Genomic DNA, 24479 nt, shown 5'->3' with positions numbered 1-24479 from the left:
GACAACATCCATTTTTCATCAATGGCTCCCTGAACACAAGGGATTCCTGTGAGATCCTGTAAAAAAATTATGTGTGAATACATACATATATATATAAAATTATGTGTAAATATACACATACACAATTATGTGTGGATATATACATATACATCTTATAAAAATTATGTGTGAATACATACATATACATGCGCGCGCGCGCGCGCGCGTGTGTGTGTGTGTGTGTGTGTGTGTGTGTGTGTGTGTGTGTGTGCTACATGGAGCAACAAATAGAGTGCTGAGCCTGAGTTCAAATCTGTTCTCAGACATTTCCTTCTCTCTCCCTCTCTCCCTTCCCCTGACTTGCTCTCCTCCTCCCCCTCCCTCACCCCCAACAATGACATAGAATTCCTTCCCACCCTGATCCCTTATCGTCCCACAACCCACCTATTAGAGCTTTCCCAAAAACCACAGCAAGTATGCCACTGTTTGTGGCTTCTCATCCCCTACTGGATAAAGTTCCCACTCTTCAGTCTGATGATCAAGGCTCCTCCCTCCCCCTCCCTCATTCATTCCAGTCCTTCCAATATGGCTCCTGCTGATGTCTCCAGTTTTTCCTTCTGCTGCTTCTCCTTTGGGCAACCCTTCACCAGGAATTCCTCGACTCCTGTACATCCACCTGACTCCTACCCAACTCACACAGTTGACTCTTCTCAAGAAACACTTTCTTCATGAAGCCTTCCCAGACTGCCTCAGACCAAAGTGCTGTTTCCCTCCTTTGCAATACCACAACAGAGACACCCTGTTACCCCAGAGCAATCTGATTCATCTGCTTGCATTATGTCTCCCCAACTCTAGGGCTAAGCCTACTGGCTCTCCCAGCTTTGTGCTGGGCACAAGTGCACATGCCAGTTAGGAACTGCCTGGTGGCAGATCACTATCCTGGATGCTGGATGAGATAACAGCTCGGATCCCATGAGAGGCCTACCCTCAAGGAGTTTGCCATCTAGCTGAGGGTGGTTGGGGCAAGATCCCAATACAGATGACTACAATATACTGTCTACTATTACAGTCGTGCTCAGAGCCAGCTGGAGTGCAAAGGTCATTCCCCCTGGGTGAAGGAACCAAGGAGGACAGGGACAGGCAAAGCTTGATGGATGTTTGTTGACTAATGATCCGGCATAGTCCAGTACACATGAACCAAGTAAAATCCCAGGGGCATGTACAAGTGTCCCAGAGAGAGGCTGCTCCCCAATTACCTTGTCCTTGGCCTCTAGAACTACAGGTGCAGGTGCACTCTGCTTCCTGGGCCTATTCTCGTCATTGGCCACTTCTTTCAGAAATTCACTCATTTTCTCTTTCCTTGATCTCACTTCATTTCTACAACTAATTAGAACACAAATTTAAAACACAGTGTAAGATCTGCCAAAATTCTAAGGGTCAGGGGATTAAAATCTGCGGCTGAGGAGCACTGTCATGAAAAATGAATGCGATTGTCACCTTCATCAGGTTCTATAAATTAGTTCTCCAAAATGAGCACCCCACTGACGCAGCTCTTCCAATGGCAAAGCATTGTGGGAGGATGAGAGAACCAGTGACCTTTCAAATAAGCTTCATTCCCCTAAACACATGCAGCAGTAGGCAGAAGAGAAGACTGGGGTGAAGAGTGATTTGTTTGTGTCAGAACTAGGAGTTCAAACCCAGATCCTAGCCCTTTTCGGTTTTTCAAAATAATAACTGATTTTTTCAATCAGCAGCAATCTACCTTCTCTCCATCCTTTCCCCCTTCAATTAAGAATGAAAGAAAAACAAAATCCCTGTTATAAACATGTGGAGTCCAGCAAAATGAATTCCCACACTGGCCACTTTTCCAAAAGAATGTTGCTTCATTCTATACTCCCAGTCTTTCGCTCCATGGGGAGGGGAGTGGAAAGTTTCAGCATTAGTCCTCTGGAATGGGGACTGATCACACCGGTGTTCATAGTTCCTAGTTCATCTTTAATAGTGTGGTAATTGTGTCAATAGTGCCCGAGGCCTGCTACACTTCCCTCTGCATCAGTTCACGTAAGTCTTCCCAGGTTTCTCTGAAACCAGCCCCTTCCTAATTTCTTATAGCAAAATTGGCTTCCATCACAATCACATTATCAGAGCTTGTTAAGCCATTCCTCAATTGATGGACAACCACTCAGATTCTTTTTATTTGCCATCTCAAAAAGAACTATTTTAAGGTTTCTTGAACTATGATGTCTAGGCTGGGCAGGGTGAGTGGCCCCCAGGCTGGTCTAACAGCTGGGCTGGGCAGGGCCAGTGACCCCCAGGCTGGCCTAACAGCTGGGCTGGGCAGGGTGAGTGGCCCCCAGGCTGGCCTAACAGCTGGGCTGGGCAGGGTGAGTGGCCCCCAGGCTGGCCTAACAGCTGGGCTGGTCAGGGCCAGTGGCCCCCAGGCTGGCCTAACAGCTGGGCTGGGCAGGGCCAGTGGCCCTCAAGCTGGCCTCCTCCTCCCTCCTGGGCTGGGAATTCCCCAGGGGCCATACCTACCTGGCTTGCTCCAGTTCATTGATGTAGACCCCTCCTACAATTTCCTCATGGTAAGCTGCTGCTTCTGATAGCCGTAACTCAGTGCAGGCCAGAGCCAGCCTGCAGACATAAAGAGCAATGCTTAGCACTAATGTCCTGAGCACTGACCCAGGACAAGATGAGGGCTGGCCCCACCCAACAGAGACCTGCCCCTGTCCAGAAGATGGGACTCTCCTGGGGACCCTGGAGGCAGAGAGCGCAGGCACGGGTTCAGCCCAGGCCTCAGATATCCCAGTCAATGCTTTAGGAAGGAAGGGACCTAGATGAAGGAGAAGAGCAGAGGGGCCACCCAGGTCGGGAAGCTCTACATTCAGAGCTGGGTGGCTATGCAGATCCCTTCTCTTTCTCCCCAGACTTCAGTATCCTGGTCTGTTAAATGGGCTTAAGGGCCTCTAAAGCCTAGGATTTGGAAGAAAACCTTCAACACCAGAATGTGACGCTGCCAGAGAAAAATCAGCCTGAACGTGGTTCAAAGGGCGAACACATCCAGCTGTCCCTGATACTGGAATCACTCAATGTCAACCTCAGCGTGCAGAGGAAGGAAGCCTCAGGGGTACGTGTCCTGTGTAGCTGTGCCCTGGACCCTGCCCTCCCAGGAAGCTCAGGCACATCCATGTTCTGCCCTCCAGAAGCTGCCTGAAAGTGCACGCAATAGCTTTGGAGATGCCTCTCCAGGTTTCCACAGCAGAGACCACTCTTGCAGCCTGGAGAGGCCTGCTCATGGCACCTTCATGTGCCTGCCTTACACCAAGGACCTCTGCAGACCACTGCTGGTGAGCTTAGTTTACCCGTCTGTCTCTTCTAGAATGCCCAGCACCAGGAGTGGAGAAGCCTCAGTTCTTAAGCAAATCTGTCTTTTGCTGCCCTAAACCACTCCTAATTCCCTCTTTGGGAAAAGGAGATGAGGAGAGCTAGGGGGTGCGATAATACACAGTGTGGGTTTAGAGTGGAAACTCTCAACTTCTTAAGTTCAAATCCGGCCTTAGACACTTACTAGCTATGTGACCTTGGGCAAGTCACTTAACTGTTTACCTCAGTTTCATCATCTGTAAAATGATCTGAAGAAGAAAATGTCAAACCATTCCACTGTCTGTGCCAAGAAAACTCCAAATGGGGTCATGGAGAGCTCTACGTGACAGCCACAACAACAACAGGAGACACATGGTACAGACCTGAGGTGGTAGAGGTCGGAGACAGTTTTACTTTCTATAATTAGGTCAGAAATCACCACAGCAAACTGGAGGATGGGAAGCGTGAGGTGGGTGAGGTAAAGTGAGTTCAGTGCCTTCACTAACTGGTCCAGGTAGTACAGGCTGAAATTCTGGGGGGACACAAAGCACAAGACCAGGGGTCAGAGAGAGGCTTCAGAGGTGGGGGGGCATGGACTGAAGGCTGCTTCCTACTTTTAGAAGGAAGGAAGGAGGAGGAAGGAGGGAGGAAGGGAAGGAAGGAAGGAAGGAAGGAAGGAAGGAAGGAAGGAAGGAGCCTTGGAAGAAGCCAAATCTCCCTTCCTCCTGTACTGAACAATGTCTTCTTGCTCACACATACACACAGAAAGATGTCTCCAGAAACAGCCTTCTACTATTCTGACTCCGTGTCTTACAGCATAGAGGGCAGCCACTTGGAGAAGGGGCTGGTTGACCAGGGCATAGCTTCCATCGAGGGAGGCAGACTGACACAAAGGATCACTCACAGGCTTCAGGATCGTGTTGCTATGGATGGTAGAGTCGCTGGCATCCTGGATAAAGAGGGCCATCACCTCCTTGTGGCAGTGGTAGAAAGCCCACTCCTCCACACTGGCTGGTAAAGCTTCCATTGGCTTATTGGCCATTATCAACTGGATCTGCCAAGGGTGGAGATCAATATTAACTCCACCATGGAGCAAAGGTTTCTCCATTCCTTGCCAGTTTTCTCCATGTAGCCCAAAATGGTCACTCACTTAATAAAGCAACTTTGTGAGTATAATAGGGCTTATCAGGAGAACCCAGTGAATCTCCCTCTCCTCAATCATCTGATGTGATCATAAGGTGATAGGATTAGAAGAGGACCACTCCCCAGGTTTTCTCAAAGATGGCAGTCAAGAGAGATAGACTCTTATCTTCTCTCTCTATAGACTCTAAGGATAAACTTTGTAAAGTGCTTCACCCCTTTTGGAAAGCATTAATGCATTTTCTCTCCCCTGGACTGCCAGAAAGTGGCATGTGTGTAGGAAGAATAACAGAAATTTTTCTCTCCACCCCCACCAAGCAATGACAACTTACAGTAGAAGGGTGTGGCAGTGGGAAGCACTTGCTTGCCAAAGATTCTGCACAGAATTCCTAGACCTCACAGTCCCATCTACCTTCCTTTGACTGTTTCCATGTCTGAGGAAGGGTCAGCAAATAGTGAGATGGAAAAATGGACCTTTCCAGCCAAGGGAGCTCCTGCTTGGGTAATCCTGAGGCTGGCAGTTCCTCAGGATGACAGTTGGGCACTAATTTCCTTAACTGCATGCTTCTCAGAGAAGAAGAAGGATATAGGGTAAGACTGCAGGGGGTACCAGAGCCATACCCTGCTCCCTCTCTCTTTGGGCTATCATTGGGAGTATACCTGCAGCATGGCACAGGCAGAGGGGACACATGGACCCTGGCCACACAGAGGCTGGCATCAAGGTGTCTTCCTCCTGACTAGCCAGAAAAACCACTGGGAGAAAAATGCCAGAAGTGAGTGTCACCTGCAGGAAACAGGCCTCTCTCACCTGGGTCTGGGCCTCGAGATCCACCACTGTGCTCACCAAAGATAGGCCACCTTCCAAGAGAAATCAACTTACCCCTGACAGCTCTTTGCTGGCCTTCTTCTCCTTTTGCTTGTCTTTATCTTTGTCCTTGGTTTTTTCCTTGCCTTTCTCCTTCTTCTCCTTGCCTTTCTCTTTCTTCTCTTCTTTGCCTTTCTCCTTCTTCTCCTCCTTGCCTTTCTCCTTCTCTTCCTTGCCTTTCTCCTTCTTCTCCTCCTTGCCTTTCTCCTTCTTCTCCTCCTTGCCTTTCTCCTTCTTCTCCTCCTTGCCTTTCTCCTTCTTCTCCTCCTCCTTGCCCTTCTCTTTTTCCTTTTTAAGGGATTGGGACTGTACACTTGGTTCTGCTGGGCTTTCTTCGAAAGTTAAAAGAATATTCCCCACTGTTCCTAAGGAGACCTGGACAAGAGAATGGACACTGAAAGCCCAACCCATCAGCAATGAACACCTTCACAGTGCACACCTTCTCCAACTCCCCACCAGCTGGGAGAGGGCTAACCGATAGGAGCTCTGAAGCTTCTCCAGGGATGCCTGGTGATGCTTCTTCCACAGGCAAATGGGCCTTTTATGAAATAAAAACAGGGGCACCACTGGAGTCCATTGCTCTATTATAGGTACATCACTTGGGAAGAAATCTCACCTCTTTTGTCTGAGAGTTGTTCTTACTGCATGCATCCCATCCCCCACAAAGCTACGGAGAGCCAGAGTCTGGAAACACCCTGTGCTACACTGATGCCTTTGCTCACACCCAGAATGGATGACTAGGATGTCTACAAAGAATGAGTAATAAGACCAAGGGGCTTTTGTAGGGAAGCATTTTCCCCTTGAACTGATTTTTCCTTTCCATGGCATATGCTACATGCTACTGGACATGATGTGGACCCAGAGTGTCATCGATGCCAGTGGCTGTGGGACAAGGAGGAGGGAAGGAATGTCAGGAACATATGGGAGCTGGCCCCTTCAAGAGAATGGATGGCTACATGGCCAACGAAAGGACCCAGGCTGGGCACTTTTCCCAGGCTCTGGGAGCTGAGGGTTGAGAAGGGGGACAGTGTTACAGAAGGAAGTAAACTTGGTGGGGGTGACAAGGAATAGGACAGAGAGGTTGACATTCATTCCTGGCAAAGCCCTCAAATGTATTATAATGGGACAGTGAATAACCACATAGAAAGGGAAGCAGGGATCCCAAAAAGCAGTTCTATTTCTTAAGCATCCTTCTCTTCAGTAGACTTTTGTACCTCTTTTTCCATTTGGCCAAGTTTGCTTTTTAAGGTACTCAAAACTCACTGTTGCAGATAAAGGATATCCCCTTAAGTGTGTGGTTTGTCCTTTGTTCTTGAAGAGGACCATGACATCAGGGAGATAATGACATGACTTGTAATTGACTTTTACTTGAGTGAAGGAGGGCTATGGAAAATCACCAATCTCACTTTCTCCTCCAGAGCCATCTGAGTCCAGAGGCCAGATATCTATCAGGATGCTCAGGATTCAGTGAGAGACCGTGGCCCTTTTAAGCTAAGGTCTTTTCTGGTTCTCACTTTGAGTTAAGCAATGCCCCTTGTAAGGCCAATCAGTAACTGAAAGATCTTTCCCACTCATTTAATAGGCCTCAGGTAGGGCCAACAAAGGGAGGCTTGATTAGAAGCAGGCCCATACCTTTGTGATGCCAATCAATAATTAAAGACCTTTCCCACCCACTCAATAGACCTCAGGTGGGGCAATCAAGGGAAGCTTGATTAGAGATTTGTTTGTAGGCAGACCTACTCCCTTTACTTATTAGGCACTAAGCCTAGCCCACACCCTTTTGCTGATTGGGCATGAAGCCCTCGGGGCCCTAAAAAGAGTATATATGCCTGGAAGGTAGCCATTGAGAACACAGAGAACTCAGAAGTCAGAAGAGAAGCCAGAGCTGTGAGTTGACAGAGCTGCAGAAGAGAGCGCTGAGTGGAGAGTGGAAACCAGGGAACTTCGGAGACCCGAGAACTGTGGGGGGAGAGAACTCAGACAAGCAGACAGGATTCATGAGTAGTTGTTTACAGGGAAGGCCCTAACAGGGGGAAGGTTACAGGATGACTTAGTTCCTTGCTATAACTGTGTTATAATTTTCTGGTTGCTACATTAAGGTAGGCTGACTGGTTTTGGAATATAATTACTGCTATATTGAATTAGGGTTATTGGTCTTGGGATTGGCTCTCTGGTGCCTAAATAAATGTTATGCTTCCTCTGCCTTCTACCCCTAGAGAGTTTTTCATACTTTGTGATTTTGAAACATACAGGCATGTTCATGGTCATCTTTGAGGTCATGAATCTTGCCTTACTGATACACCCACTCAGTGAACAGTCCTCTTTAAGTGAGTCAAGGGATGGCCTCTTTAATTAAAAAAAAAACTGGGAGGGAGGTACCCTCAGGGTTGCTGGCCAAAAGAGAAACAGTGACTATTTGAATTCACTCTGAGCCAGGAGGGCAAAAAAATAACCATTAAGTGGTGCTTGGGCAAGGACCTGTTGTTGTCCAATCCATGAGATCCAGAGTGAATTGGATTTAAGGCTCAGATCAAAGTCAATTGCAAGTCATGTCATCATCTCTCTGATGTCATGGTCCTCTTAATGAAGGACAAACCATACCCTGTGAGTAGTCCAAGCTACCTGAATGGTGACCCAGCTGTCCAGTTCCAGTTGGGCAGCTCAACTCTCCTCTCCTCCTCCTCCCCTCCTTCTCCTGTCCCCTCCCCTCCCCTCCCCGCCTCTCCTCCCCTTAAGTGACAGAGGTATTAGACTGTTTGATTATACACACACACACACACACACACATTATTTATCTATATCTTAGCAAAGTTTTTGATAGTTTTTCATGCAACTTTTGAAATGGTTGCAAGATAAGGGTTAGACAATAGTAAAAATCAGATGGATTTAGAATTCGCTAAATGACTGGACCCAACAGATGCTCACTCATGTCCAAGATCAATGTGGCAGAAGATCTCCGGCTATTTAATACTGTTTTCACAGACTTGGAGAAAAGCACAGAGGGCCATCATATAGAAAAAGAAGACAATGATAGGAGGGACAGTTAACCCATTAGATGACAGAGTAAGGGCACAAAAGATTCATGATGACCCTGAATGCTGGCCTGAATCTTGAAGGGTGACATGTAATAGGGATAGAAGTAAATTTTATATTGAGTAGCAAAAAACAACCTCAGGAATATCTTCCGGGAGAAGCATAGCTGAAGAGTACCTTACTGTGCGAAAGGTGTTGAAGTATTATGTGCAAGAGGAATCGGTCTTACCTCAGTCTGGCCCCAAAGAGCATTCTCAGGAGCAATGAGAGGAAGCTTCAAAGAAGTCAGTTGGCACTGAATGACAAGGAAAACCTGCCTGAGCAAAGACATCTGCCATGATTACTGGGTGACAACCGGACTTGATGCCACTGAAATTTTGTAAAAGATGTGAATTCAGGAAGCCAAGGAGAGGACAAGGAAGGATGGAAAAAAATATAGGGAAAACGGGTCAATAATAACAAATGAGACTACCAAGATCAGTCATTGAGAAGATCCATCTTGTGTTTCCCAAATCCTTGCTAGAGGAGATGACTTGGAATGTGCTGAAGAGGACTAACAACCATCAGGGATGATTTCTCAAGCGGCATTTGTTATGAAACTCACTGTCTATCTGTAGTTTGGAGGCCAGAGAGAAGCCAGCACAAGGATCAAGCAATTGTAATGATCCCACCCCCGACTGATAGATCAATCTAAGCAATGCCAAGTTGTCCTTTTTTGAGATAAGTTTTATCAAGAGGAAACTGTCACAAAGCAAAGGCTGCAGGAACTCAGCTCAGTCAGCAAGATTTCATCCCCCAACAGAGAGAGAACCTCAAGAACAAAGGGATCATTTTTCAAATCTCTTTCAGGAAGTGATTGGTGGATTCTTTCAATTTCTATTTTACCCTGTGCTTCTAGGATATCAGAGAAGTTTTCCTTGCTAATTTCTTGAAATATGATGTCTAGCCTCTTTTTGTGGATCATGGCTTTCCGATAGTCCAACAATTTTTAAATGATGCCTCCTCAATCTATTTTCCAGGTCAGTTATTCTTCTGATGAGATATTTCACCATTTCTTCTATTTTTTTTTCATTTATTTGACTTTATTTTATTGTTTCTTGGTGTCTCATGGAGTCATTAGCTTCCCCTTGGCCAATTCCAATTTTTAAGGAATTATTTTCTTCAGTGACCAAATTTTGAAGCTCTTTTCCCATTTGGTTAATTAGGTTTTTTAAGTCATTATCCTCTTCAGTGAATTTTTATGCCCCTTTTTACCATTTGGCCACTTCTATTTTTTAAGATGTCATTTTCTCCAGCATTTTTGTGCCTTTGACCAAGTTGTTGACTCTCTTTTCATCATTTTTCTTGTATCACTCTCATTGCTTTTCCTATTTTTTCCTTTACCTCTCTTACTGAATTAAAAAAAAAAGAGAATATTGGAGCTCTTCCAGGAATTATTTTGGGGCCTGTTACCAATTAACACTTTTTTTTTGAGGTTCTGCATGCAGCTGTTTTGACTTTGTTGTCTTCCTCTGAGTTTGTTATCTTGATCTTTCCTGTCACCATAGTGACATGTTATGTTCAGGTATTTTTTTTTTGTTGTTGTTGTTGTTTACTAATTTTTCCAGCCTATTTCTTGACTTTCAATTTCATATTAAAGTTGGGCTGTGCTCCTTGGGTGGAGGTGGCACTGTCCCAAGCTTCACGTTTTTCATGTTGCTATTTTCTGTAGGTTTTTGGTTCTTCCAAGGGGGTATGATCTGATGAGAGGTGTGGCCACTGCCCTCCTGGCCTGTGCTCTGGTCTTTACCCAGGAAGGGATTTTGTTCCCCTGTAGCCACTGGTGTTAGTGCTCCTCCCAGCCCTGGGACTGTGACCAGGTCTCCCACTCTCCTGTTGCTGTGATTGCTAACTGTTCCTCTTTATCTTGGAACTGAGACCAGGGACCTTACTCCCAGAGAGTGACTGCAAGCACTTGTCTCCACCATGGAAGGACAGCCAGGGCCCTGTGCTACGAGTGCTATCTATTGCACCTTTTGGTGCTGGAATTGCAATCTGGAACTATATATAGGCAATGCAACAGGGTCCTGGAAACAGGTCCAGCAAAAGGTCCCCTAAAATCTCCTACTGATCAGTTGTCCCACCTTCCACTCCCCTGCCCTCCCTCTACCATCCTGGGCTGAGAGCTCCCATAGTTGTTGCTGCAGCCAATGCAGTCATCCCCAAGCCTACACTGCCTAAACTGCAGTCCTTGGGGTTCACCACTACACGAGTGAGGCAGGCCTTTCCTGCTGACCTCATAAGTTGGCTGGGGCTAGAAAACTGTTTCACTCTAACCTTGTGTTGGTTCTGCCACTACAAAGTTTGATATGTGGCACTGTTCTAAAGTTTTCTGGAGGGGAATCTGGGAGAGCTTGACTGAATGCTTCTTTACTCTGCCTTCTTGGCTCCTAGAACCTAAGCAGACTTTCACTGACTCAAAGCAAGTCAATTATTTGAAAAGTAGTTATTCATCGATTAATTAGTATTTTTTAAAAGTTAAAACAGTGTTACAGGGCAGTGCTGTGCTGATCAAAGCAAAGGATGTGAACGTATGACCTAAAAGAAGGCAAGGAGGTTAATAATGAGCAGACTGGGTTTGAAGCCCAGCTTGCTGGTCATTGATAGTTGAGTTCTTGGAAGAAGCAGAAAAATGACATCTCTTGGGATCTGTACAGGATTTGGCCTGTGCCTGACCAGCCAGGACAATCCCACAGACCAGTCAATGTCTCAAGCCCCAGGGTTCAGGATCTGCCCTTGTTCTCCTAAGGGCATGATGTCATGGTTCAGACTTCTGTGTATCAACAGTGGCAGCCCCTGCCAGAGGAGGGTACTGATTCATGGAGATTTGGGTTCTTACCTCCCAAATGCGCATGATGTATCTGTAGGCCATCAGAGAATTCTCCTCATACTGGGAAGACCCACTCCCCACCACTAGTGCCATGAGCGTGTGGGCATAAGCCAGAGTCTCCAGCTGTCTCACACTGGTTAAAGTGTCCAAGGTCACCTTTGGAGCTGCCTCAGAAGACTCCTGCAACAGTTCCTCTTGGTTTGAAGATGTTTTCTCTACGAAAGAAAAGTAAACCTTAGGCTTAACAAATACCATTTCACAGAGCTCTTCTAGAATGAGACAAACAGGGTCTCAGAGAGGACAGGGCACAACTTCAATTAAAGGAGAAGTCAGGGGTGGATGGAGGGGAGATAAAATCCTCACTTAATCCTCCCCCCACCTCCTTCCAGTCTTCCTCTTCTGGCCTTTGATCTAGGTGCACAGAGCTTCTTGGCAGTGAGCTCATTATCACTAGGCACAAGGGGTTCAATCCCAGTGGCCAGCACCAGCATGGTAGCTGGAGCTGCAGCAGATGCCCAGGTCTGGTAGTCCATTTATGACCTCAGTTGCCTCTCCACAAACATTCAAAGTATTCATGCTCTAAGTAAGATAAACTTGAGTTGTGAATGCAAGAAGTCAAATTGGAGCTCTCCTCAGCATCTCTGGGACATAGCAGGAGGAGACCAAGAACTGGACTACAGCTCTGGAAGAGAATGCCCTATACCTGCAAAGGGAGCAAGAGAGATAAAATGGGACAGGGGCCATTGGGGAAAGGGGAAAGAAAGTAGCATCACACACACAGGAGGAAATCCAGAAGATACAGGGGAATGGCATGATGGTGAAGACTTGGGTGAGGATCCACACAGACAGAATTGCCACCAAAATAAACCACAGATCCCCTGGTCAGAAAGAGGAAAGAGGCCAGAAGGAGCTCAGGAAACTGACCACCAGCCTGACATAGCATAATAGGGAGAGAGAGGGGGCTTCAATTATCCAGAAACTGGCAGGCACTCTCTCCCTGATCCAAAGAAGATAACTTCCTCCTTCAAAAGATGGAGGAACCCGTAAGTTCACAATTCTCTCCTGAGTCTTACACTTGCTAACAAGAAGAAGCTTGTTATGAGGGTATAAATGATGGGAATCTGTAAGAATTTTGACAGGGAAGAAATCCGGTCATGGACTGACATGTACTCTCAATTTTTAGAAAGCAAAATCACAGAATCATTGGATTGCAGAGTTAGAAGGGAGAGCGTGCCTGTCTAGTTCTACTGATTCCACAGAAACAACAGCAGCAACAAATGACACCCCTCCCCAAACAAACAAATCCATCCACAACATGCATGTGTGGTCATTTTTCCATTGCTGGAATGCCTCCCATGAAGCAGAACTCTTCACTTCCCAACACAGTCCTTTCCACTTCTGGATAGTTTTCTTAGGGAGTTTTTCCTTAAAAAGAAATTTCATGAAGTTCAGAGAAAATGTAGGTAAGAGCCCATGGACTAAAGAAAATCCTAAAAGGGAAGTGCCCAGGAGGGCTGAGAAACTCTCAAGAATGAAATTCTAAAGACCCAAAGAGAAACTAGTCAGATAAGCAAGAAAAGGTTGAGGAACCTAGATCCTGATGTGGATGTACAGTGGCCTCACCAGCCAGCTCAGATTTTAAAAAGTCATGCCAGAAAGATGGAGCCACACACAGGGAACAGCATGTGAATTCGTGGTCTAAGTCTATGCAAACAGGATCAGGTGCGCTATAGTTTGTAGGAAGCCTAAGGACAAAGAGGAGGGTTCTTGAGATGACATGGGGGCAGGATGACAGTGAGGGGCTCTCCAGACAGATGTTGGAGCCACTTCCCTGATATTTGTACTTGTTTTCTCTGAATGAAGAGAACAGAAATGGCCCACATCAAGTCGGATAAACTCAAGATCTGGAGGGGAGTCACTGAGTTGGTAATGCTCAAGATCAGGGAGGAGATAACGAGAGAGACCTTAGTTAAGCTTGAAAAGTCCAAGGCACTTGGCCCTGGCAAGCTGCATCTTCAGGAAGAGAAAGAGAAAGTCACTGGCCAGGGTGCTGAAGGATGGGTCGTGGCCCATAAGTTTTTTAAAAGGAATGATGTTTTCAAATCTTTTTGTCTTTTTTTTTTTGAGAGGGGAAGGCAGGGCAATCGGGGTTAACTGATTTGCCCAAGATCACACAGCTAGGAAGTGTGTCAAGTGTCTGAGGCCGGATTTGAACTTAGGTCCTCTTGACTCCAGGGCTGGTACTCTACTCACTGTGCCACCTAGCTGCCCCTTCTTTCTGTCTTCTGTTCACATCAGCACCTCTTCCTCTCACTGGAGGGCTTCCCCTTCCTAACCTCAGCTCAGATCATGTCACTCCCTACTCAGTAAACCTCAGTGGCTCTTTATCACTTCCAAGATCAAACATAAAATTCTCTGGTTGGTGTTCAAAGCTCTTCACCACCTGCCCTCTCCTCCATTTCCAGGCTTCTTACTCCTGACTCTCTGTCTCCCTCCCTCTCTCTCCTCCATCTGTCTGTCTATCTGTCTCCCTCTCCTTCTCCTTTCCTCCCCCCCTCTCTGTTTCCATCTCTCTCTTTCCTCCCTCCCTCCCATTCCCATGCCTTCGCACTCTGGTACTTCCTTCAGTGCTTGGCTCAAACATCCCCTTCTCCAGGAAGCCTTCCCAGATCCCTCCCCAAACTCTCTGGTGTTACCATTTTGATTTTGCACTTAGCTTTTCTTTATCTCCTTGCTGGGTTTCCTGATTATTGGAAATTGGAAATATTATTGAGGGCAGGGATTGATTCTACATAATCACATGATAAACTCTTCCTTCCTGAGCAGTCCCTAGTCCCCAGGAGGCCCTTCCCTCTGACTGGAGAGGGGGGAAGGGTAGATGAGAGAGCTCCTCCCAGATCTAACACCTTTTAAGGAGGACACCCAGAGAATTCACTTCACCATTTCCCACCCGGCTACTTTGCTGGACTTCATGATATCCAGAAACTCCTTATTCTGTAAGATGAAATCAAATCTGAAACCTAGTGCTGGACAACCTCTGCCTCTCTCCCTTTCCCTTCTTTTTATTTGTTGGTTTTCCCATTAGAGGGCAGCTAGGTGGCCCCACAGTGGATAGAGTGCCCAGCCTGGAATTAGGAAGACTTCTTTTCCTGAGTTCAAATCCAGCCTCAGACACTTACTAGTTCTGTGACCCTGGGCAAATCATTAAGCCTGCTTGCCTCAGTTCCCTCATCTGTAAAATGAGCTGGAGAAGGAAATGGCAAACCACTCCATCATCTCTGCCAAGAGAACTCCAAATGGGATCACAGAGAGTCAGATGCCACTGAAATGACAACTACTGTCCTGTTATTAGATTGTGAACAGCACATTATTTTCCAATTCTTTGTATCCCCAGTGCCACGTGCAATGTCTGGCACATAGGATATGCTTAATCTATGTTTCTTGACTCTGATTCAGGCTTGCAGATCAGCTGATGGTTTTCTATGGGGCAGGGCCTATGGGGGTTTAGAGCTGGGCTTCCATTAGCAGAGGAGAGAACCAGAGAAGGGTGGCGCTCCCAGCCAGGGAACAGGTACTGCTACCAGCATCCTCCTCCACACTGGAATCCTCCTCCACACCGGCATCCTCCATGGGGATTGGTGAAACACCCGTCTCCTCGATCAAGCTGTTTTGTGTCTTCATGCTGAGTAGGAGGTCAATGGCCCAGTTCAGGTGGAAGAAGACGTTGTTAATAGGAAACTGATTGTAATACAGCCACTCTGAGAACTCCATCAGGTAATCAATCTTCTTCCAGGTGTTCTCGGGTTTCTTGAGGAAAAGAAACAAAGAAATCTCAAGGAGCAGATTGACCCATCAAGGCAGTTTTGAATAACTGAGAAACCAAGACCAGACAGTTGAAAGGCACCATGAAAGCTTGGCCTGTGGCAGAGATTAATAAATGCTCATAGAGTTGTTGCTGAAATGAATGGGTTTTTCCCAGGGAAATAAATGAAGGCTGGTGCCTGGAGGCACTCCACAAACCACCAGGGATATCTCTCACTGTCCTGATTCAGGAACCCAGGGCTCCTCAGTGTTTCTGAAATCAGTCCTATAACCAGACCAGTCAGTTGAGAAGCCTTTATTCAGCTCCTATTTACTGTGTGCCAGGCACTGTGCCAAGCGCACATCAACAAAAGCAAAATCAACTTTGGTTCATTCAAAAAAAACCAACAGGCAAACATGTCATCTCAGGCAGCAAAGATTTCCCCTCTGTAGGCACCGCATTTTCCTTCCCCTCCACCCCTGACTCCAGGGCCAGTGCTCTACTCACTGTGTGAGGTGGGGCCAGAATTCTCTCCCAGACTCACCTATCCCAAAACTGCCCCTTCCCTGGCCCTGGGCTGTCCCAGAACTCAGGATGGGAAGGGGCTTCTGCCTTTGCTATCTGCCTTCACCTGGGTTGCATAACTATTCACAGGTAGGTGACACTGGGTGAGATGAGAGTTAACAATTCCATTCCTTCCGAAGAGGTAACCAGAAGAGTACCAGGCCTTCCCATCTGCCCCACCTCTAGGCTGGCAGTCTCAGGGCCCCATCATTGCGTAAGGACTTCTGGGCCTTGCCGCCCACCCCACTGGGCCCCCCTGACCTCACCACCTATGCTGCAGCCCCACCAGAATCTGTACCCAATTAGAGCAGGAGCACCTTGAGAACAGCTGAGTCCGACTTATCCTATTTGTATTGTGGGGGCTTACACAAGCGCACAGGAAGCTTAGCATACGTTCATGCTTTTTCACTCATTTACTCATTTATCAATGGCTCACTGTGTGCCAGGCACTGTGAAGTGTTCTCCATCTATCCAGTTGGGTCAGGAGGACTCCAGGACCCACGCTGTGTGTATTGTGGCGCCCCCTAGCCTCCCCATCTATCCATCCACCTGCTGCTATCTGTCTTTGCCACCCATCTATCCAGGAATCCAGCACTTAGAGGTACCACATCTGGATCTGTTTCTCCCCACTCCATCTGTTTACTTCCCCATCAAAGGTGTCGGGGAGGAAACACTGGAAGAACAGGCTCCACACACACCCATTCAGGACTGGTCTGGGTGAGGTCTGCGCTCTTCCATGCTGTGCCCATGTCCTTGCCCTGCACCCTCACACCCTGTCACTTGTGGGGTCTCTGCTTTGGCAGGGCAGCCATGGCTTGGCTTAGTGCTTAGCCAGACTGCCAGGAAAGGAGGAAGAGAAAGGGAAAAGCATTAATTAAGCACCTATTATGTGCCAGAGGGCCTGCAGTCAGGAAGACCTGAGTTCAAATCTGGCCCCAGACACATACTGTGTGACCCTGGGCAAGTCACTTTACTCTGCCTCAGTTTCCTCATCTGTATGATGAGCTGGAGAAAAAAATGGCCAACCAGTATAGTGTCTTTGCCAAAAAAAAAACCCAAACTCAAATGGGGTCATGGAGAGTGAGACACAAATGGAACAACTCCACGAAGCATGCCAGGCCCTGGACTTAGCACTCTACCATCACTATCTCATTTGATCATCAAAACAACCCTTGGGAGGAAGGAAACTGAGGCAGACAGTGAGGTGCCTTTCCAGGGCCACAGCTTTGAAGTGTCTGAGGCTGGATTTACACCCAGATCTTTCTGACTCCAGGCCCAGCCCCCTATCCACTGTGCCTAGTCTTAATAGAAAGGAATATATTTTCAAAAACTAAAAAAATATAAATTGGCCAATTACTTATTAAACCTAAATGGAAAAAAATCCCAAGCCATGCCAACTGGGGGGATTAGCCAGGCAGACCTGAGACATACTTTCTCTCTGGTAGTTCTTCCTGTCTGCAGTGGACTCCTTCCTCTGGAGTGGGCAGTTCTCCTTGATGCCCACCTCCTGCAGCCTGTGTGCCCTCCCCTGGCCCATCCCTAGCACTGCTATGATGGATGGCCTGTCCTCACAAGCATCCATTCCAAGAGGCCCAAACAGGATGCCAGGCTCTGTCCCTTGGAGCCCTGGTTGCTAGCCCTCGGTAGCAGCCTTCCCCTGGAATGGGTAAGGCTCAGAACTCCTGGCCCTCTCACTGTGGACTCAAGAAAACATGAAGATGATTCTGGTTTTACAGACAAGGATTTCTCAGGCCCCCCATTTGGCCGATCTGTCGTCCATAACACAAATCTGAGCAGGAAGGACCTTGCTCGCTGACCAGCACCACGTCCTGCCACCCCCTCAAGGTCCCCAGAGCACACCTGCAGTGCATGGATGGCATTGTAGTAGCAATAGAGACTCCCCAGAAGGTCCTTGGAGCTGAAGGCCAGGCAGTGCCACATGTGGGACAAGTAGTCCTCGCTGGTGTCCTTGAACTTCTGGACCTCCATCGAGAAGTTCTGGCCCAGTTTGGCCTTCACCATCACCATGTGTTTGAAAATAAAACTGTAAAAGAAATCAAGGGTAGGGGACCAGGAGAGGCTGGAGGTGTCAGCAGGGTCTCAGTGCTGTGAGGAAGAAGCAATGGGCAGAGGGGAAACTGAGTCTCAGAAAGGTTGTGCAGCCTGCCTAGTCACCCAGCTGGTATGAAGAGCTTACAGGACATCTAAGAACCATGAGTGCTCCCAGAGTGATGTCATTGGTGAGGAAGCAGAGACCCTGTCTGCCACTCCTCCTTCCCTCTGAGCCCCCTCAGGACCGTGGGACTGCAGCAAGCCCAGAGCAGACATCGGTGGATGCACTTACAGTCGGTGCCCAGTGCGGGGCAGCACTTGTATAGCTTCCTCCAAAACCCGGAGTCCGCCCTGAAGGTCATTCTGGTCAGCGTGCATGTGGTACAAGAGGCCGTACAGGGCTGTTTTCAGGGTGATGTCGTCATCGGTACCTGTGGGATAGAACCAACGTCAATGACCTTCTCTTTCTACCAGCTGCACACTTGAGTGTTTAAAAAGAGACATTTCCCAGCTGTGTGAAAAGGACCATCTTGCATTTCAGGGTGAAATCTTTAACAGTTCTTGGGGAGAAGTCTTGCTGACACAAAAGGAGACAGCTAGATGGCTGGAGGCCCGAACTTCGGACAGTGGAGGATGGTGAAGGATGCCTTCTCAGACATCGGCACCATCATCTCACACGTGAAGTAAAGACTCCTGTGTCTGGTATCTTTGAGTCATTAGCTTCAATGGCTTGTTTCTGCTGTGAGTTGGTACAGATGATAAATTTTAAAGTTTCCTAATATAAGTCTTTGAGCTGATAGTGAATATGCTGAATGTTTAAGAAAATCCAGTCTGCATGAGTGTGTCTGTGTGGACTTGCAGTCCCCTGTGATTCCCCCATCTCATTTAGACTTTTCCAAGCATGGAGATCAATACAATAGTAACCACTGTGTGATAGTTTGCTATTGAGGTGGGTACGGGGTTTATTTTTTTCCCACCGAAGTATACTGTTAATGTTTCAGAAATTTTACTGAATTGGCATTTCCTACGACCATTTTTCTTTTGAGGAATGGTTCTTATCCACCAAAATGTCTATTCCTTCTTTGTCATGGCTGCCAGGATCTGTCCCTGGTTTCTTTATTCCTTTCTTCTGGATACACTGTTTTGGTTTTTGAAATTCCTTTCTTTTCTCTTCTTTAACTTCCTTCAAGTAAAGGCTTGTTGTGAACTTATCCCCTTTATGTAATTAAGAAAGATACAATGCTTCCTTGCCCATAGGTGTGTCTGCGTGGTTTTAGTAGATGTCTATGTGGGAGTTTTCCTAGTTCTCAGATCCAAGTGGGCTTTCTAATTACATATAGAATGCGAGATGCTGGGCTGCTCCCATTTTTTACCAAACATACCCAGGTGGTTCAGTCTACCGGCCAAGATCTTCTAGGGCTTAGGGAAAAGGATGCCTTGTACCCTTCTCACCATCTCAGCTTGGCACCCTTTCAGCTACCTGACCCTCCCTGAGCTGCAGGATTTCTGGTTCTGGGACACAGAAGTCAGAAAGGAGTGTGAGCAGAACAGGAGTATCATAGATGCTGAGTCACCAATTCTCTCTTGTTGCCCACCTCTATCAACATCTTCACAAAGGGAGAAGTATCCATGAGGGCAGCAGCGCCTATTCCAAGTCCCTTGTGGCAGTGGGGGTGGTAAGGTCAGCTCCATGCTCCCTCCATATTGAGTCAGAGATGGCATGTGAAATGAGGAGAAGCAGCCACATCCCTTATTTGTTCTGGGTGGCCAAGCAAGCGTATGCCATGAGGCCGTAAATTCGGCTAATTCCAACAACTGCACACAGGTATCAATGGCTGGAAAACAGGATGTAGGTGCCATGACCTGAGCCCAACATGCTACTAAAGAACAGGATGCTGGGAAACACATCTGCCATTCTTCATTCCAAACAAGGTGTCACTGACAACTTGGTGACCGGGCACAGAGTCCTAGAAATGTGTTCCTGGCCTGAAGGTGGGACTTGGCTTGCCCGAGACAGTATTGGAGCTGTTGGTCATGGAGTACAGATGACCACATCAGTTTCTCTATTATTTTTGTTCAATTTCAGTCAATTATAAGAAGGGGGAGGGAGAGAAGGAATAAGCATTTATTAAGCACCTACTGCATGCCAGGCACTGTGCTAAGCTCTGTAAATTATTCTGTATGACACAGATGTTACCTAAGTAAGGTTCTTGAGGACAGGGGCTATTTCAGTTTTGATTTTGTGTCCCCAGCGGCCAGCACAAAGTGAGTGCATGATAAACGTTTGTTAAGTGGCATAGGGAAGGGGGTCTTTTCTACTTCTAAGACCTGATGTTTCTTAAACCCTAGACTTCTTTTTGCATCTCATAGTTCTGACCTGGTCACTCCACAGACCTATTCCTCTGCTTTTAAACTAGTCCTGAAATGTTTTCCCATCCCTGGAGCTACTTCCTTGTCCTCAGACATAGAGCTCTGTCCTTCATGACTAGTATACAAGCACCTCACTCCTCGCCCCACCCCTGCCTCCTTCAAAGGTCTAGTCTGGGGCCACCGTCACATCTAGCCTTTATTGACCATACCTCCAGGGGCTTGGGCGCCCTCTGAAATGATGTGATCATGGGGTGGCCTCGTTATTCGAGCACGTGTGTGTGCGCGCGTGTGCATGTGTGTGCATGTGCTTGTGCATGTGTTTGTGCATGTGTGTGTGTGCATGTGTGTGTGTGTGTGTGTGTGTGTGCATGTGTGTGTGTGTTCCTCCTGACAGAGGGCAGGAGCTTATTCAGAGTAGTCTTTCAGGCTCCAGAGCCCAGCACAATGCCAGGCACACTGGGGCTGCTTCCCAGCCTTTTGGTTGCTTTGGTTTTTTGTACACTTTGTAACCAACAGGATGAGTTTCCCTTGACCCCTTTTCTTTCCGTCACCTCCCTTGATTTTTCTGACCTTTCATTCTTTTATGTGAATTTTCTTATCCCTTTGTCCTACCCCAGGAAGTCACCTGGACCATTAGTGTGCAGGAGCCTTCCCCACATTCACCCTTTGAGGGTGTTGCCGATTATTTAGTTACTCAACATCTGAATGTGGGATGGTCAAGGGGCGTGCCTTCCCTCAGGGCGGGACCTTGGGCTGAAGGGCACACAGATATTATAATAATAATAATTTATATAGCCATTACTATATGTCAGGTGGAGGGAGCTAGGTGGCTCAGTGGATAGATCACTGTGCCTGGAGTCAGAAAGACCTGAATTCAAATCTGGCCTCAGGCACTCACTAGCTGTGTGAACCCAGAAAGTCACTTTATCTCTGTTTGCCTTGATCCACTGGAAAAGGAAATAGCCACTCCCGGAGCTCTGCCAAGAAAAGCCATGGACAGCACTAGCATTCCACAGTCCACAGGGTCGTGACGAGTTGGACTCCACTGAATGACTGAACAATAACACCGACAATGCACCAGACACTGTGCTAAGCGCTTCACAATTTTTAGCTCACTGGATCCTCACGACAAGCCTCAGGGGTAGGAGCACAGATGAGGAAGCTGCAGTGGGCAGTGGTGAAGTGGCTTGCCCAGGGTCACTCAGCTAGGAAGCATCTGAAGCCGGATTTGAGCTCAGGACTTCCTGATTCCAGAACAGTTTATCACTTAGATGAGTACAATCCAAAGAAAACTGAGGAAGGAGAGAAGACCATCACTCGGGGATCAGGAAAAGCTTCTAGAAGAGTAGACCTGGTTCCTGGGCTCAGCCCCAGGAAGCAGAGAAAAGGATGGCATGGGGGCTAGCCTGGGAAACGGCAGGGAGGTGAGAGATGGGGTGCTGAGTTCAGGGAACAATGAGATGGCCAGGCTGGTGAGAAAACAGTGTGAGTGGAGGGAAATTGTATGTTGGTAAGATGGGAAAGGAAGCCTGAAGCCCTCCAGGGCGAGGCTTTAACTGCCAAGCTGAGCAGATCATATTTTCCCTGAGAGATGACAGGGAACCACTGAAGTTTCCTGAGCAGGACAATGCTGTGGTCAGACTTGCTTTAGGAAGATTATTGTGACAGTGAAGGGGCAGTCTGGAAGCCAGGAAAAATCCAGTTAAGAAATCGTGTAATGGCGCTGTGGAGAGGTCATGAGGCCTAGGCAGGGACAGGTGTGGATTTCTGTCTGACTCGATGATTTCAACATCCTGAGTGGTTCCAAAAGTGTTCCCAATGTCCCACCTCCCCCCACCCCGCACTGCTCCAAGACACAAATCTGCGTCTGCCTGCTCACGTGCAGACACACACATGCACCCACACACACACACACACCTACACACACACACACACAAGCACTGGCTTCCTGCAGACCTGATTGGAAGTGACCTTCGGTGCTTCCACTGTACTGAAGGTCCATGCTGGGCCATTGGTGCAGAATCAAGGATCTTTCCTTACACTACAGAGAATGAACAAAGGACAGTTGGTGCCAAGCCCATTCTCCCTGATTCCCTCATAAGCTCTACGGGAGTGGACACATAGGACTGGGCTGGGGAGTAAGGAGAAATCTCAGAAACAAGTTCAGGGACCCCGCAGATGGGGACTTACATGGACCAAAGACACTGGGCAGAGGCACAGTCTGGATGGGGATCTCATCCCTTGCCTTGGATGGCAGGGCGTGCTGCCCCAAGGTGCCTGGCCGGAATGGCCTCTCCATCCCATCCCTCACTCACCATGGAAGCTGATGCTCCTGCCTCTGCCCAAGTCCTGGTGCTACTCTGCACCAAGTCAGAAAATTCCTTTTCCCATCATCTTCTCCTCAAAATCTCTCCCTATTCATCCCCCTTCTCCAGAGCCTCCATAGAGACATTGTTTAGGCCCACCCTCAACAAGGGCCTGAGGCCCCATCTCCCTTCATCTTTTGGAAGAACCTCTACTGCCTAGCCCCTCTCTCTTCCCTCTCATCTGCCCCCTCCCCACCATCTACAGACAGGCCCCAAAGATTCAGGGTCTCTGTGCCCAAGCCTGGGGGCATCTGAGGAGTGGCTTCAGAGACACTTGGTGTGCCAGCCTGGGCAAGGTTCTCGTCTGAGCCATGGTTTCCTTACTTGGAAAAAGGGAGAAACAATGCTGTGGGGAAAGGGGTCTGGCAGCGGGCACTGCCCCAGCAGCAGCAGCTGCCACCCCCCCCATACCTGGCCCCGCCTCTGGATACCTGGCCCCGCCTTCCTGGGGGCCTGGCTCCCTCCTGGGTCCCTGCACCCACCTGTTCTTTGTTTTCAGTCTTGCTGATGGTTTTGAGGATAAGCTGGATGGATTGTTTCAGCTTTTTCCGGCAGAAGGAGGAACTGAAGAATGGGAGGCAGGTGTTCCAGTAATGGCGGGCTGATTGCATTACCAAGGTGTGGTTCCCTGCTAAGCCCGCATACCTGGGGAAGGATTTGGAACCCCTCAGGGCAGGGTACAGGAAACACTGGCACCCAGAGACCCCGACCAATCACCTACATTTTCACAGGCCCAGGTTGACTTAATGCACTTAAAGCACTTCTGAGACCTGGTCCACTCAGACCCCAAGCCCACCTGGGAACACAGTCTTGGATCCAGACACTGTCCAACTGCCTCATTTGACAGATATGGAAAGGGTTCAAAATGTGAAATGACTTCTGTAATTGGTCATTTTATGCAAAGTAAGTGGGATTTGAATCCAGACCCTCTGACTCCAAGGCCAGTGCCCTCTGTACAAGCCAGTCTGCTGACTGTGCCCTCTACATAGGAGACCCGTCTGACTGGAAGACGAAGGCCTCAAAACCCCTTTTGGGGGCAGATTTCCTCTCATCCCTTAGTCCTCAGTTTCTCAAATTGCTCTTCCCACAGAGGAGGGAGCCTGTTCCTGGGGCTGGCATTCCAGATGAGGAGCACAGAGCAAAGCCCAGCTGTGTGGCTCGGACCCCAGGAGCAGAGGGAATCTTGGTTCTAACTTCTAGTCCAGTCTCAAGCCTGCGTTGGAATAACCGGAGCAGGAATCCCAGACCAAAGCAGGGCCAGCAGCTGGCACTTCACAGGCAGCTGGTGGCACAGTGGGTACAGCACTGAGTCTGCAGTCAGGAGGACGTGAACTCAAAAGGTACCTCAGACCCTTAACCCCTGCTTGACTCAGTTTTCTCAACTGTAAAGTGGGGATAATAACAGCCCCTGCCTCCTAGGGTTGCTGTGAGGATCACATGAGTGCTTAGCACAGTGCCCGGCCCATAGTAGGTCCTTCAGAAATGCTGGTTTCCTTCCCTTCTCCTCCCTACTCCCAAACGGGCTGACATTGACTGACACCAGCAGCTGTCTATGGCGGCTCCAGTTCAAACTCAAACCCAGCCCAGAAGGGCAGCAATCAGGCTGTGCCCTGGACCCACGGAGCCCCTGCCCTGTTTCCTAGAGGACTTCCAAGCCCTCCTATCTAAAGACCAGCATTTACCAGAGTAAATGTGCCCCAAACGTGCACTCAGTCAAGGGATGAAGCTGGTTATGTTCAATATAGGACGTGACCCCTGTGAGCCCTGGCTGCACCAGGGAGGGGTTACGGGGCGGGGATGCAATTAAACAGGGCCCAGACACACACAGGTGCATGCACACACAAGCATCCATGCATATGCACACACCACACAAATGCACAGGCTTACACACACCACATACACATGTACACACCCACATGCACATACCACAATGCACACACATCCCCCACACACCGTACACCACACACCCATGCACACACATGACACCCCCATACATATGCACACACTACACACACACACACACACACACACACACACACACTCAGCCAGTTGAGTACATAAACACTTTCACTCAAC

The 24479-nt window shown here is 48.1% G+C and overlaps 2 protein-coding genes across 2 annotated transcripts in view; both read right to left on the bottom strand.

Annotated features, from left to right (window-relative positions):
• Positions 1 to 4385, bottom strand: part of LOC118828741 (cilia- and flagella-associated protein 46-like) — a gene marked incomplete in the record, with an annotated part of 65796 nt that extends 61411 nt beyond the window's left edge. Inside the window, 4 exon segments of the mRNA XM_036735585.1 lie at positions 1236 to 1362; positions 2515 to 2613; positions 3726 to 3874; positions 4247 to 4385. Coding sequence (XP_036591480.1) covers positions 1236 to 1362; positions 2515 to 2613; positions 3726 to 3874; positions 4247 to 4384 — 513 coding nt within the window.
• A 1793-nt stretch (positions 4386 to 6178) lies between these two features.
• The window catches only part of LOC118828397 (cilia- and flagella-associated protein 46-like), a 40886-nt gene continuing 22585 nt past the window's right edge, over positions 6179 to 24479 (bottom strand). The window contains exons 14-20 of the mRNA XM_036734972.1: positions 22886 to 23048; positions 21994 to 22078; positions 17960 to 18098; positions 17476 to 17659; positions 14831 to 15056; positions 11259 to 11464; positions 6179 to 6229 (exon numbers count right to left, since the gene is read on the bottom strand). Of these exons, the coding sequence (XP_036590867.1) occupies positions 6179 to 6229; positions 11259 to 11464; positions 14831 to 15056; positions 17476 to 17659; positions 17960 to 18098; positions 21994 to 22078; positions 22886 to 23048 (1054 nt within the window). The remainder of the gene's footprint in view (positions 6230 to 11258; positions 11465 to 14830; positions 15057 to 17475; positions 17660 to 17959; positions 18099 to 21993; positions 22079 to 22885; positions 23049 to 24479) is intronic.

This window comes from Trichosurus vulpecula, chromosome 8 (genome assembly GCF_011100635.1).
Source record: "Trichosurus vulpecula isolate mTriVul1 chromosome 8, mTriVul1.pri, whole genome shotgun sequence".
Taxonomy (NCBI): Eukaryota; Metazoa; Chordata; class Mammalia; order Diprotodontia; family Phalangeridae; genus Trichosurus; species Trichosurus vulpecula.
The sequence above is the reverse complement of the archived record's forward strand: the minus strand, read 5'-3'. Positions and strand labels throughout refer to the sequence as shown.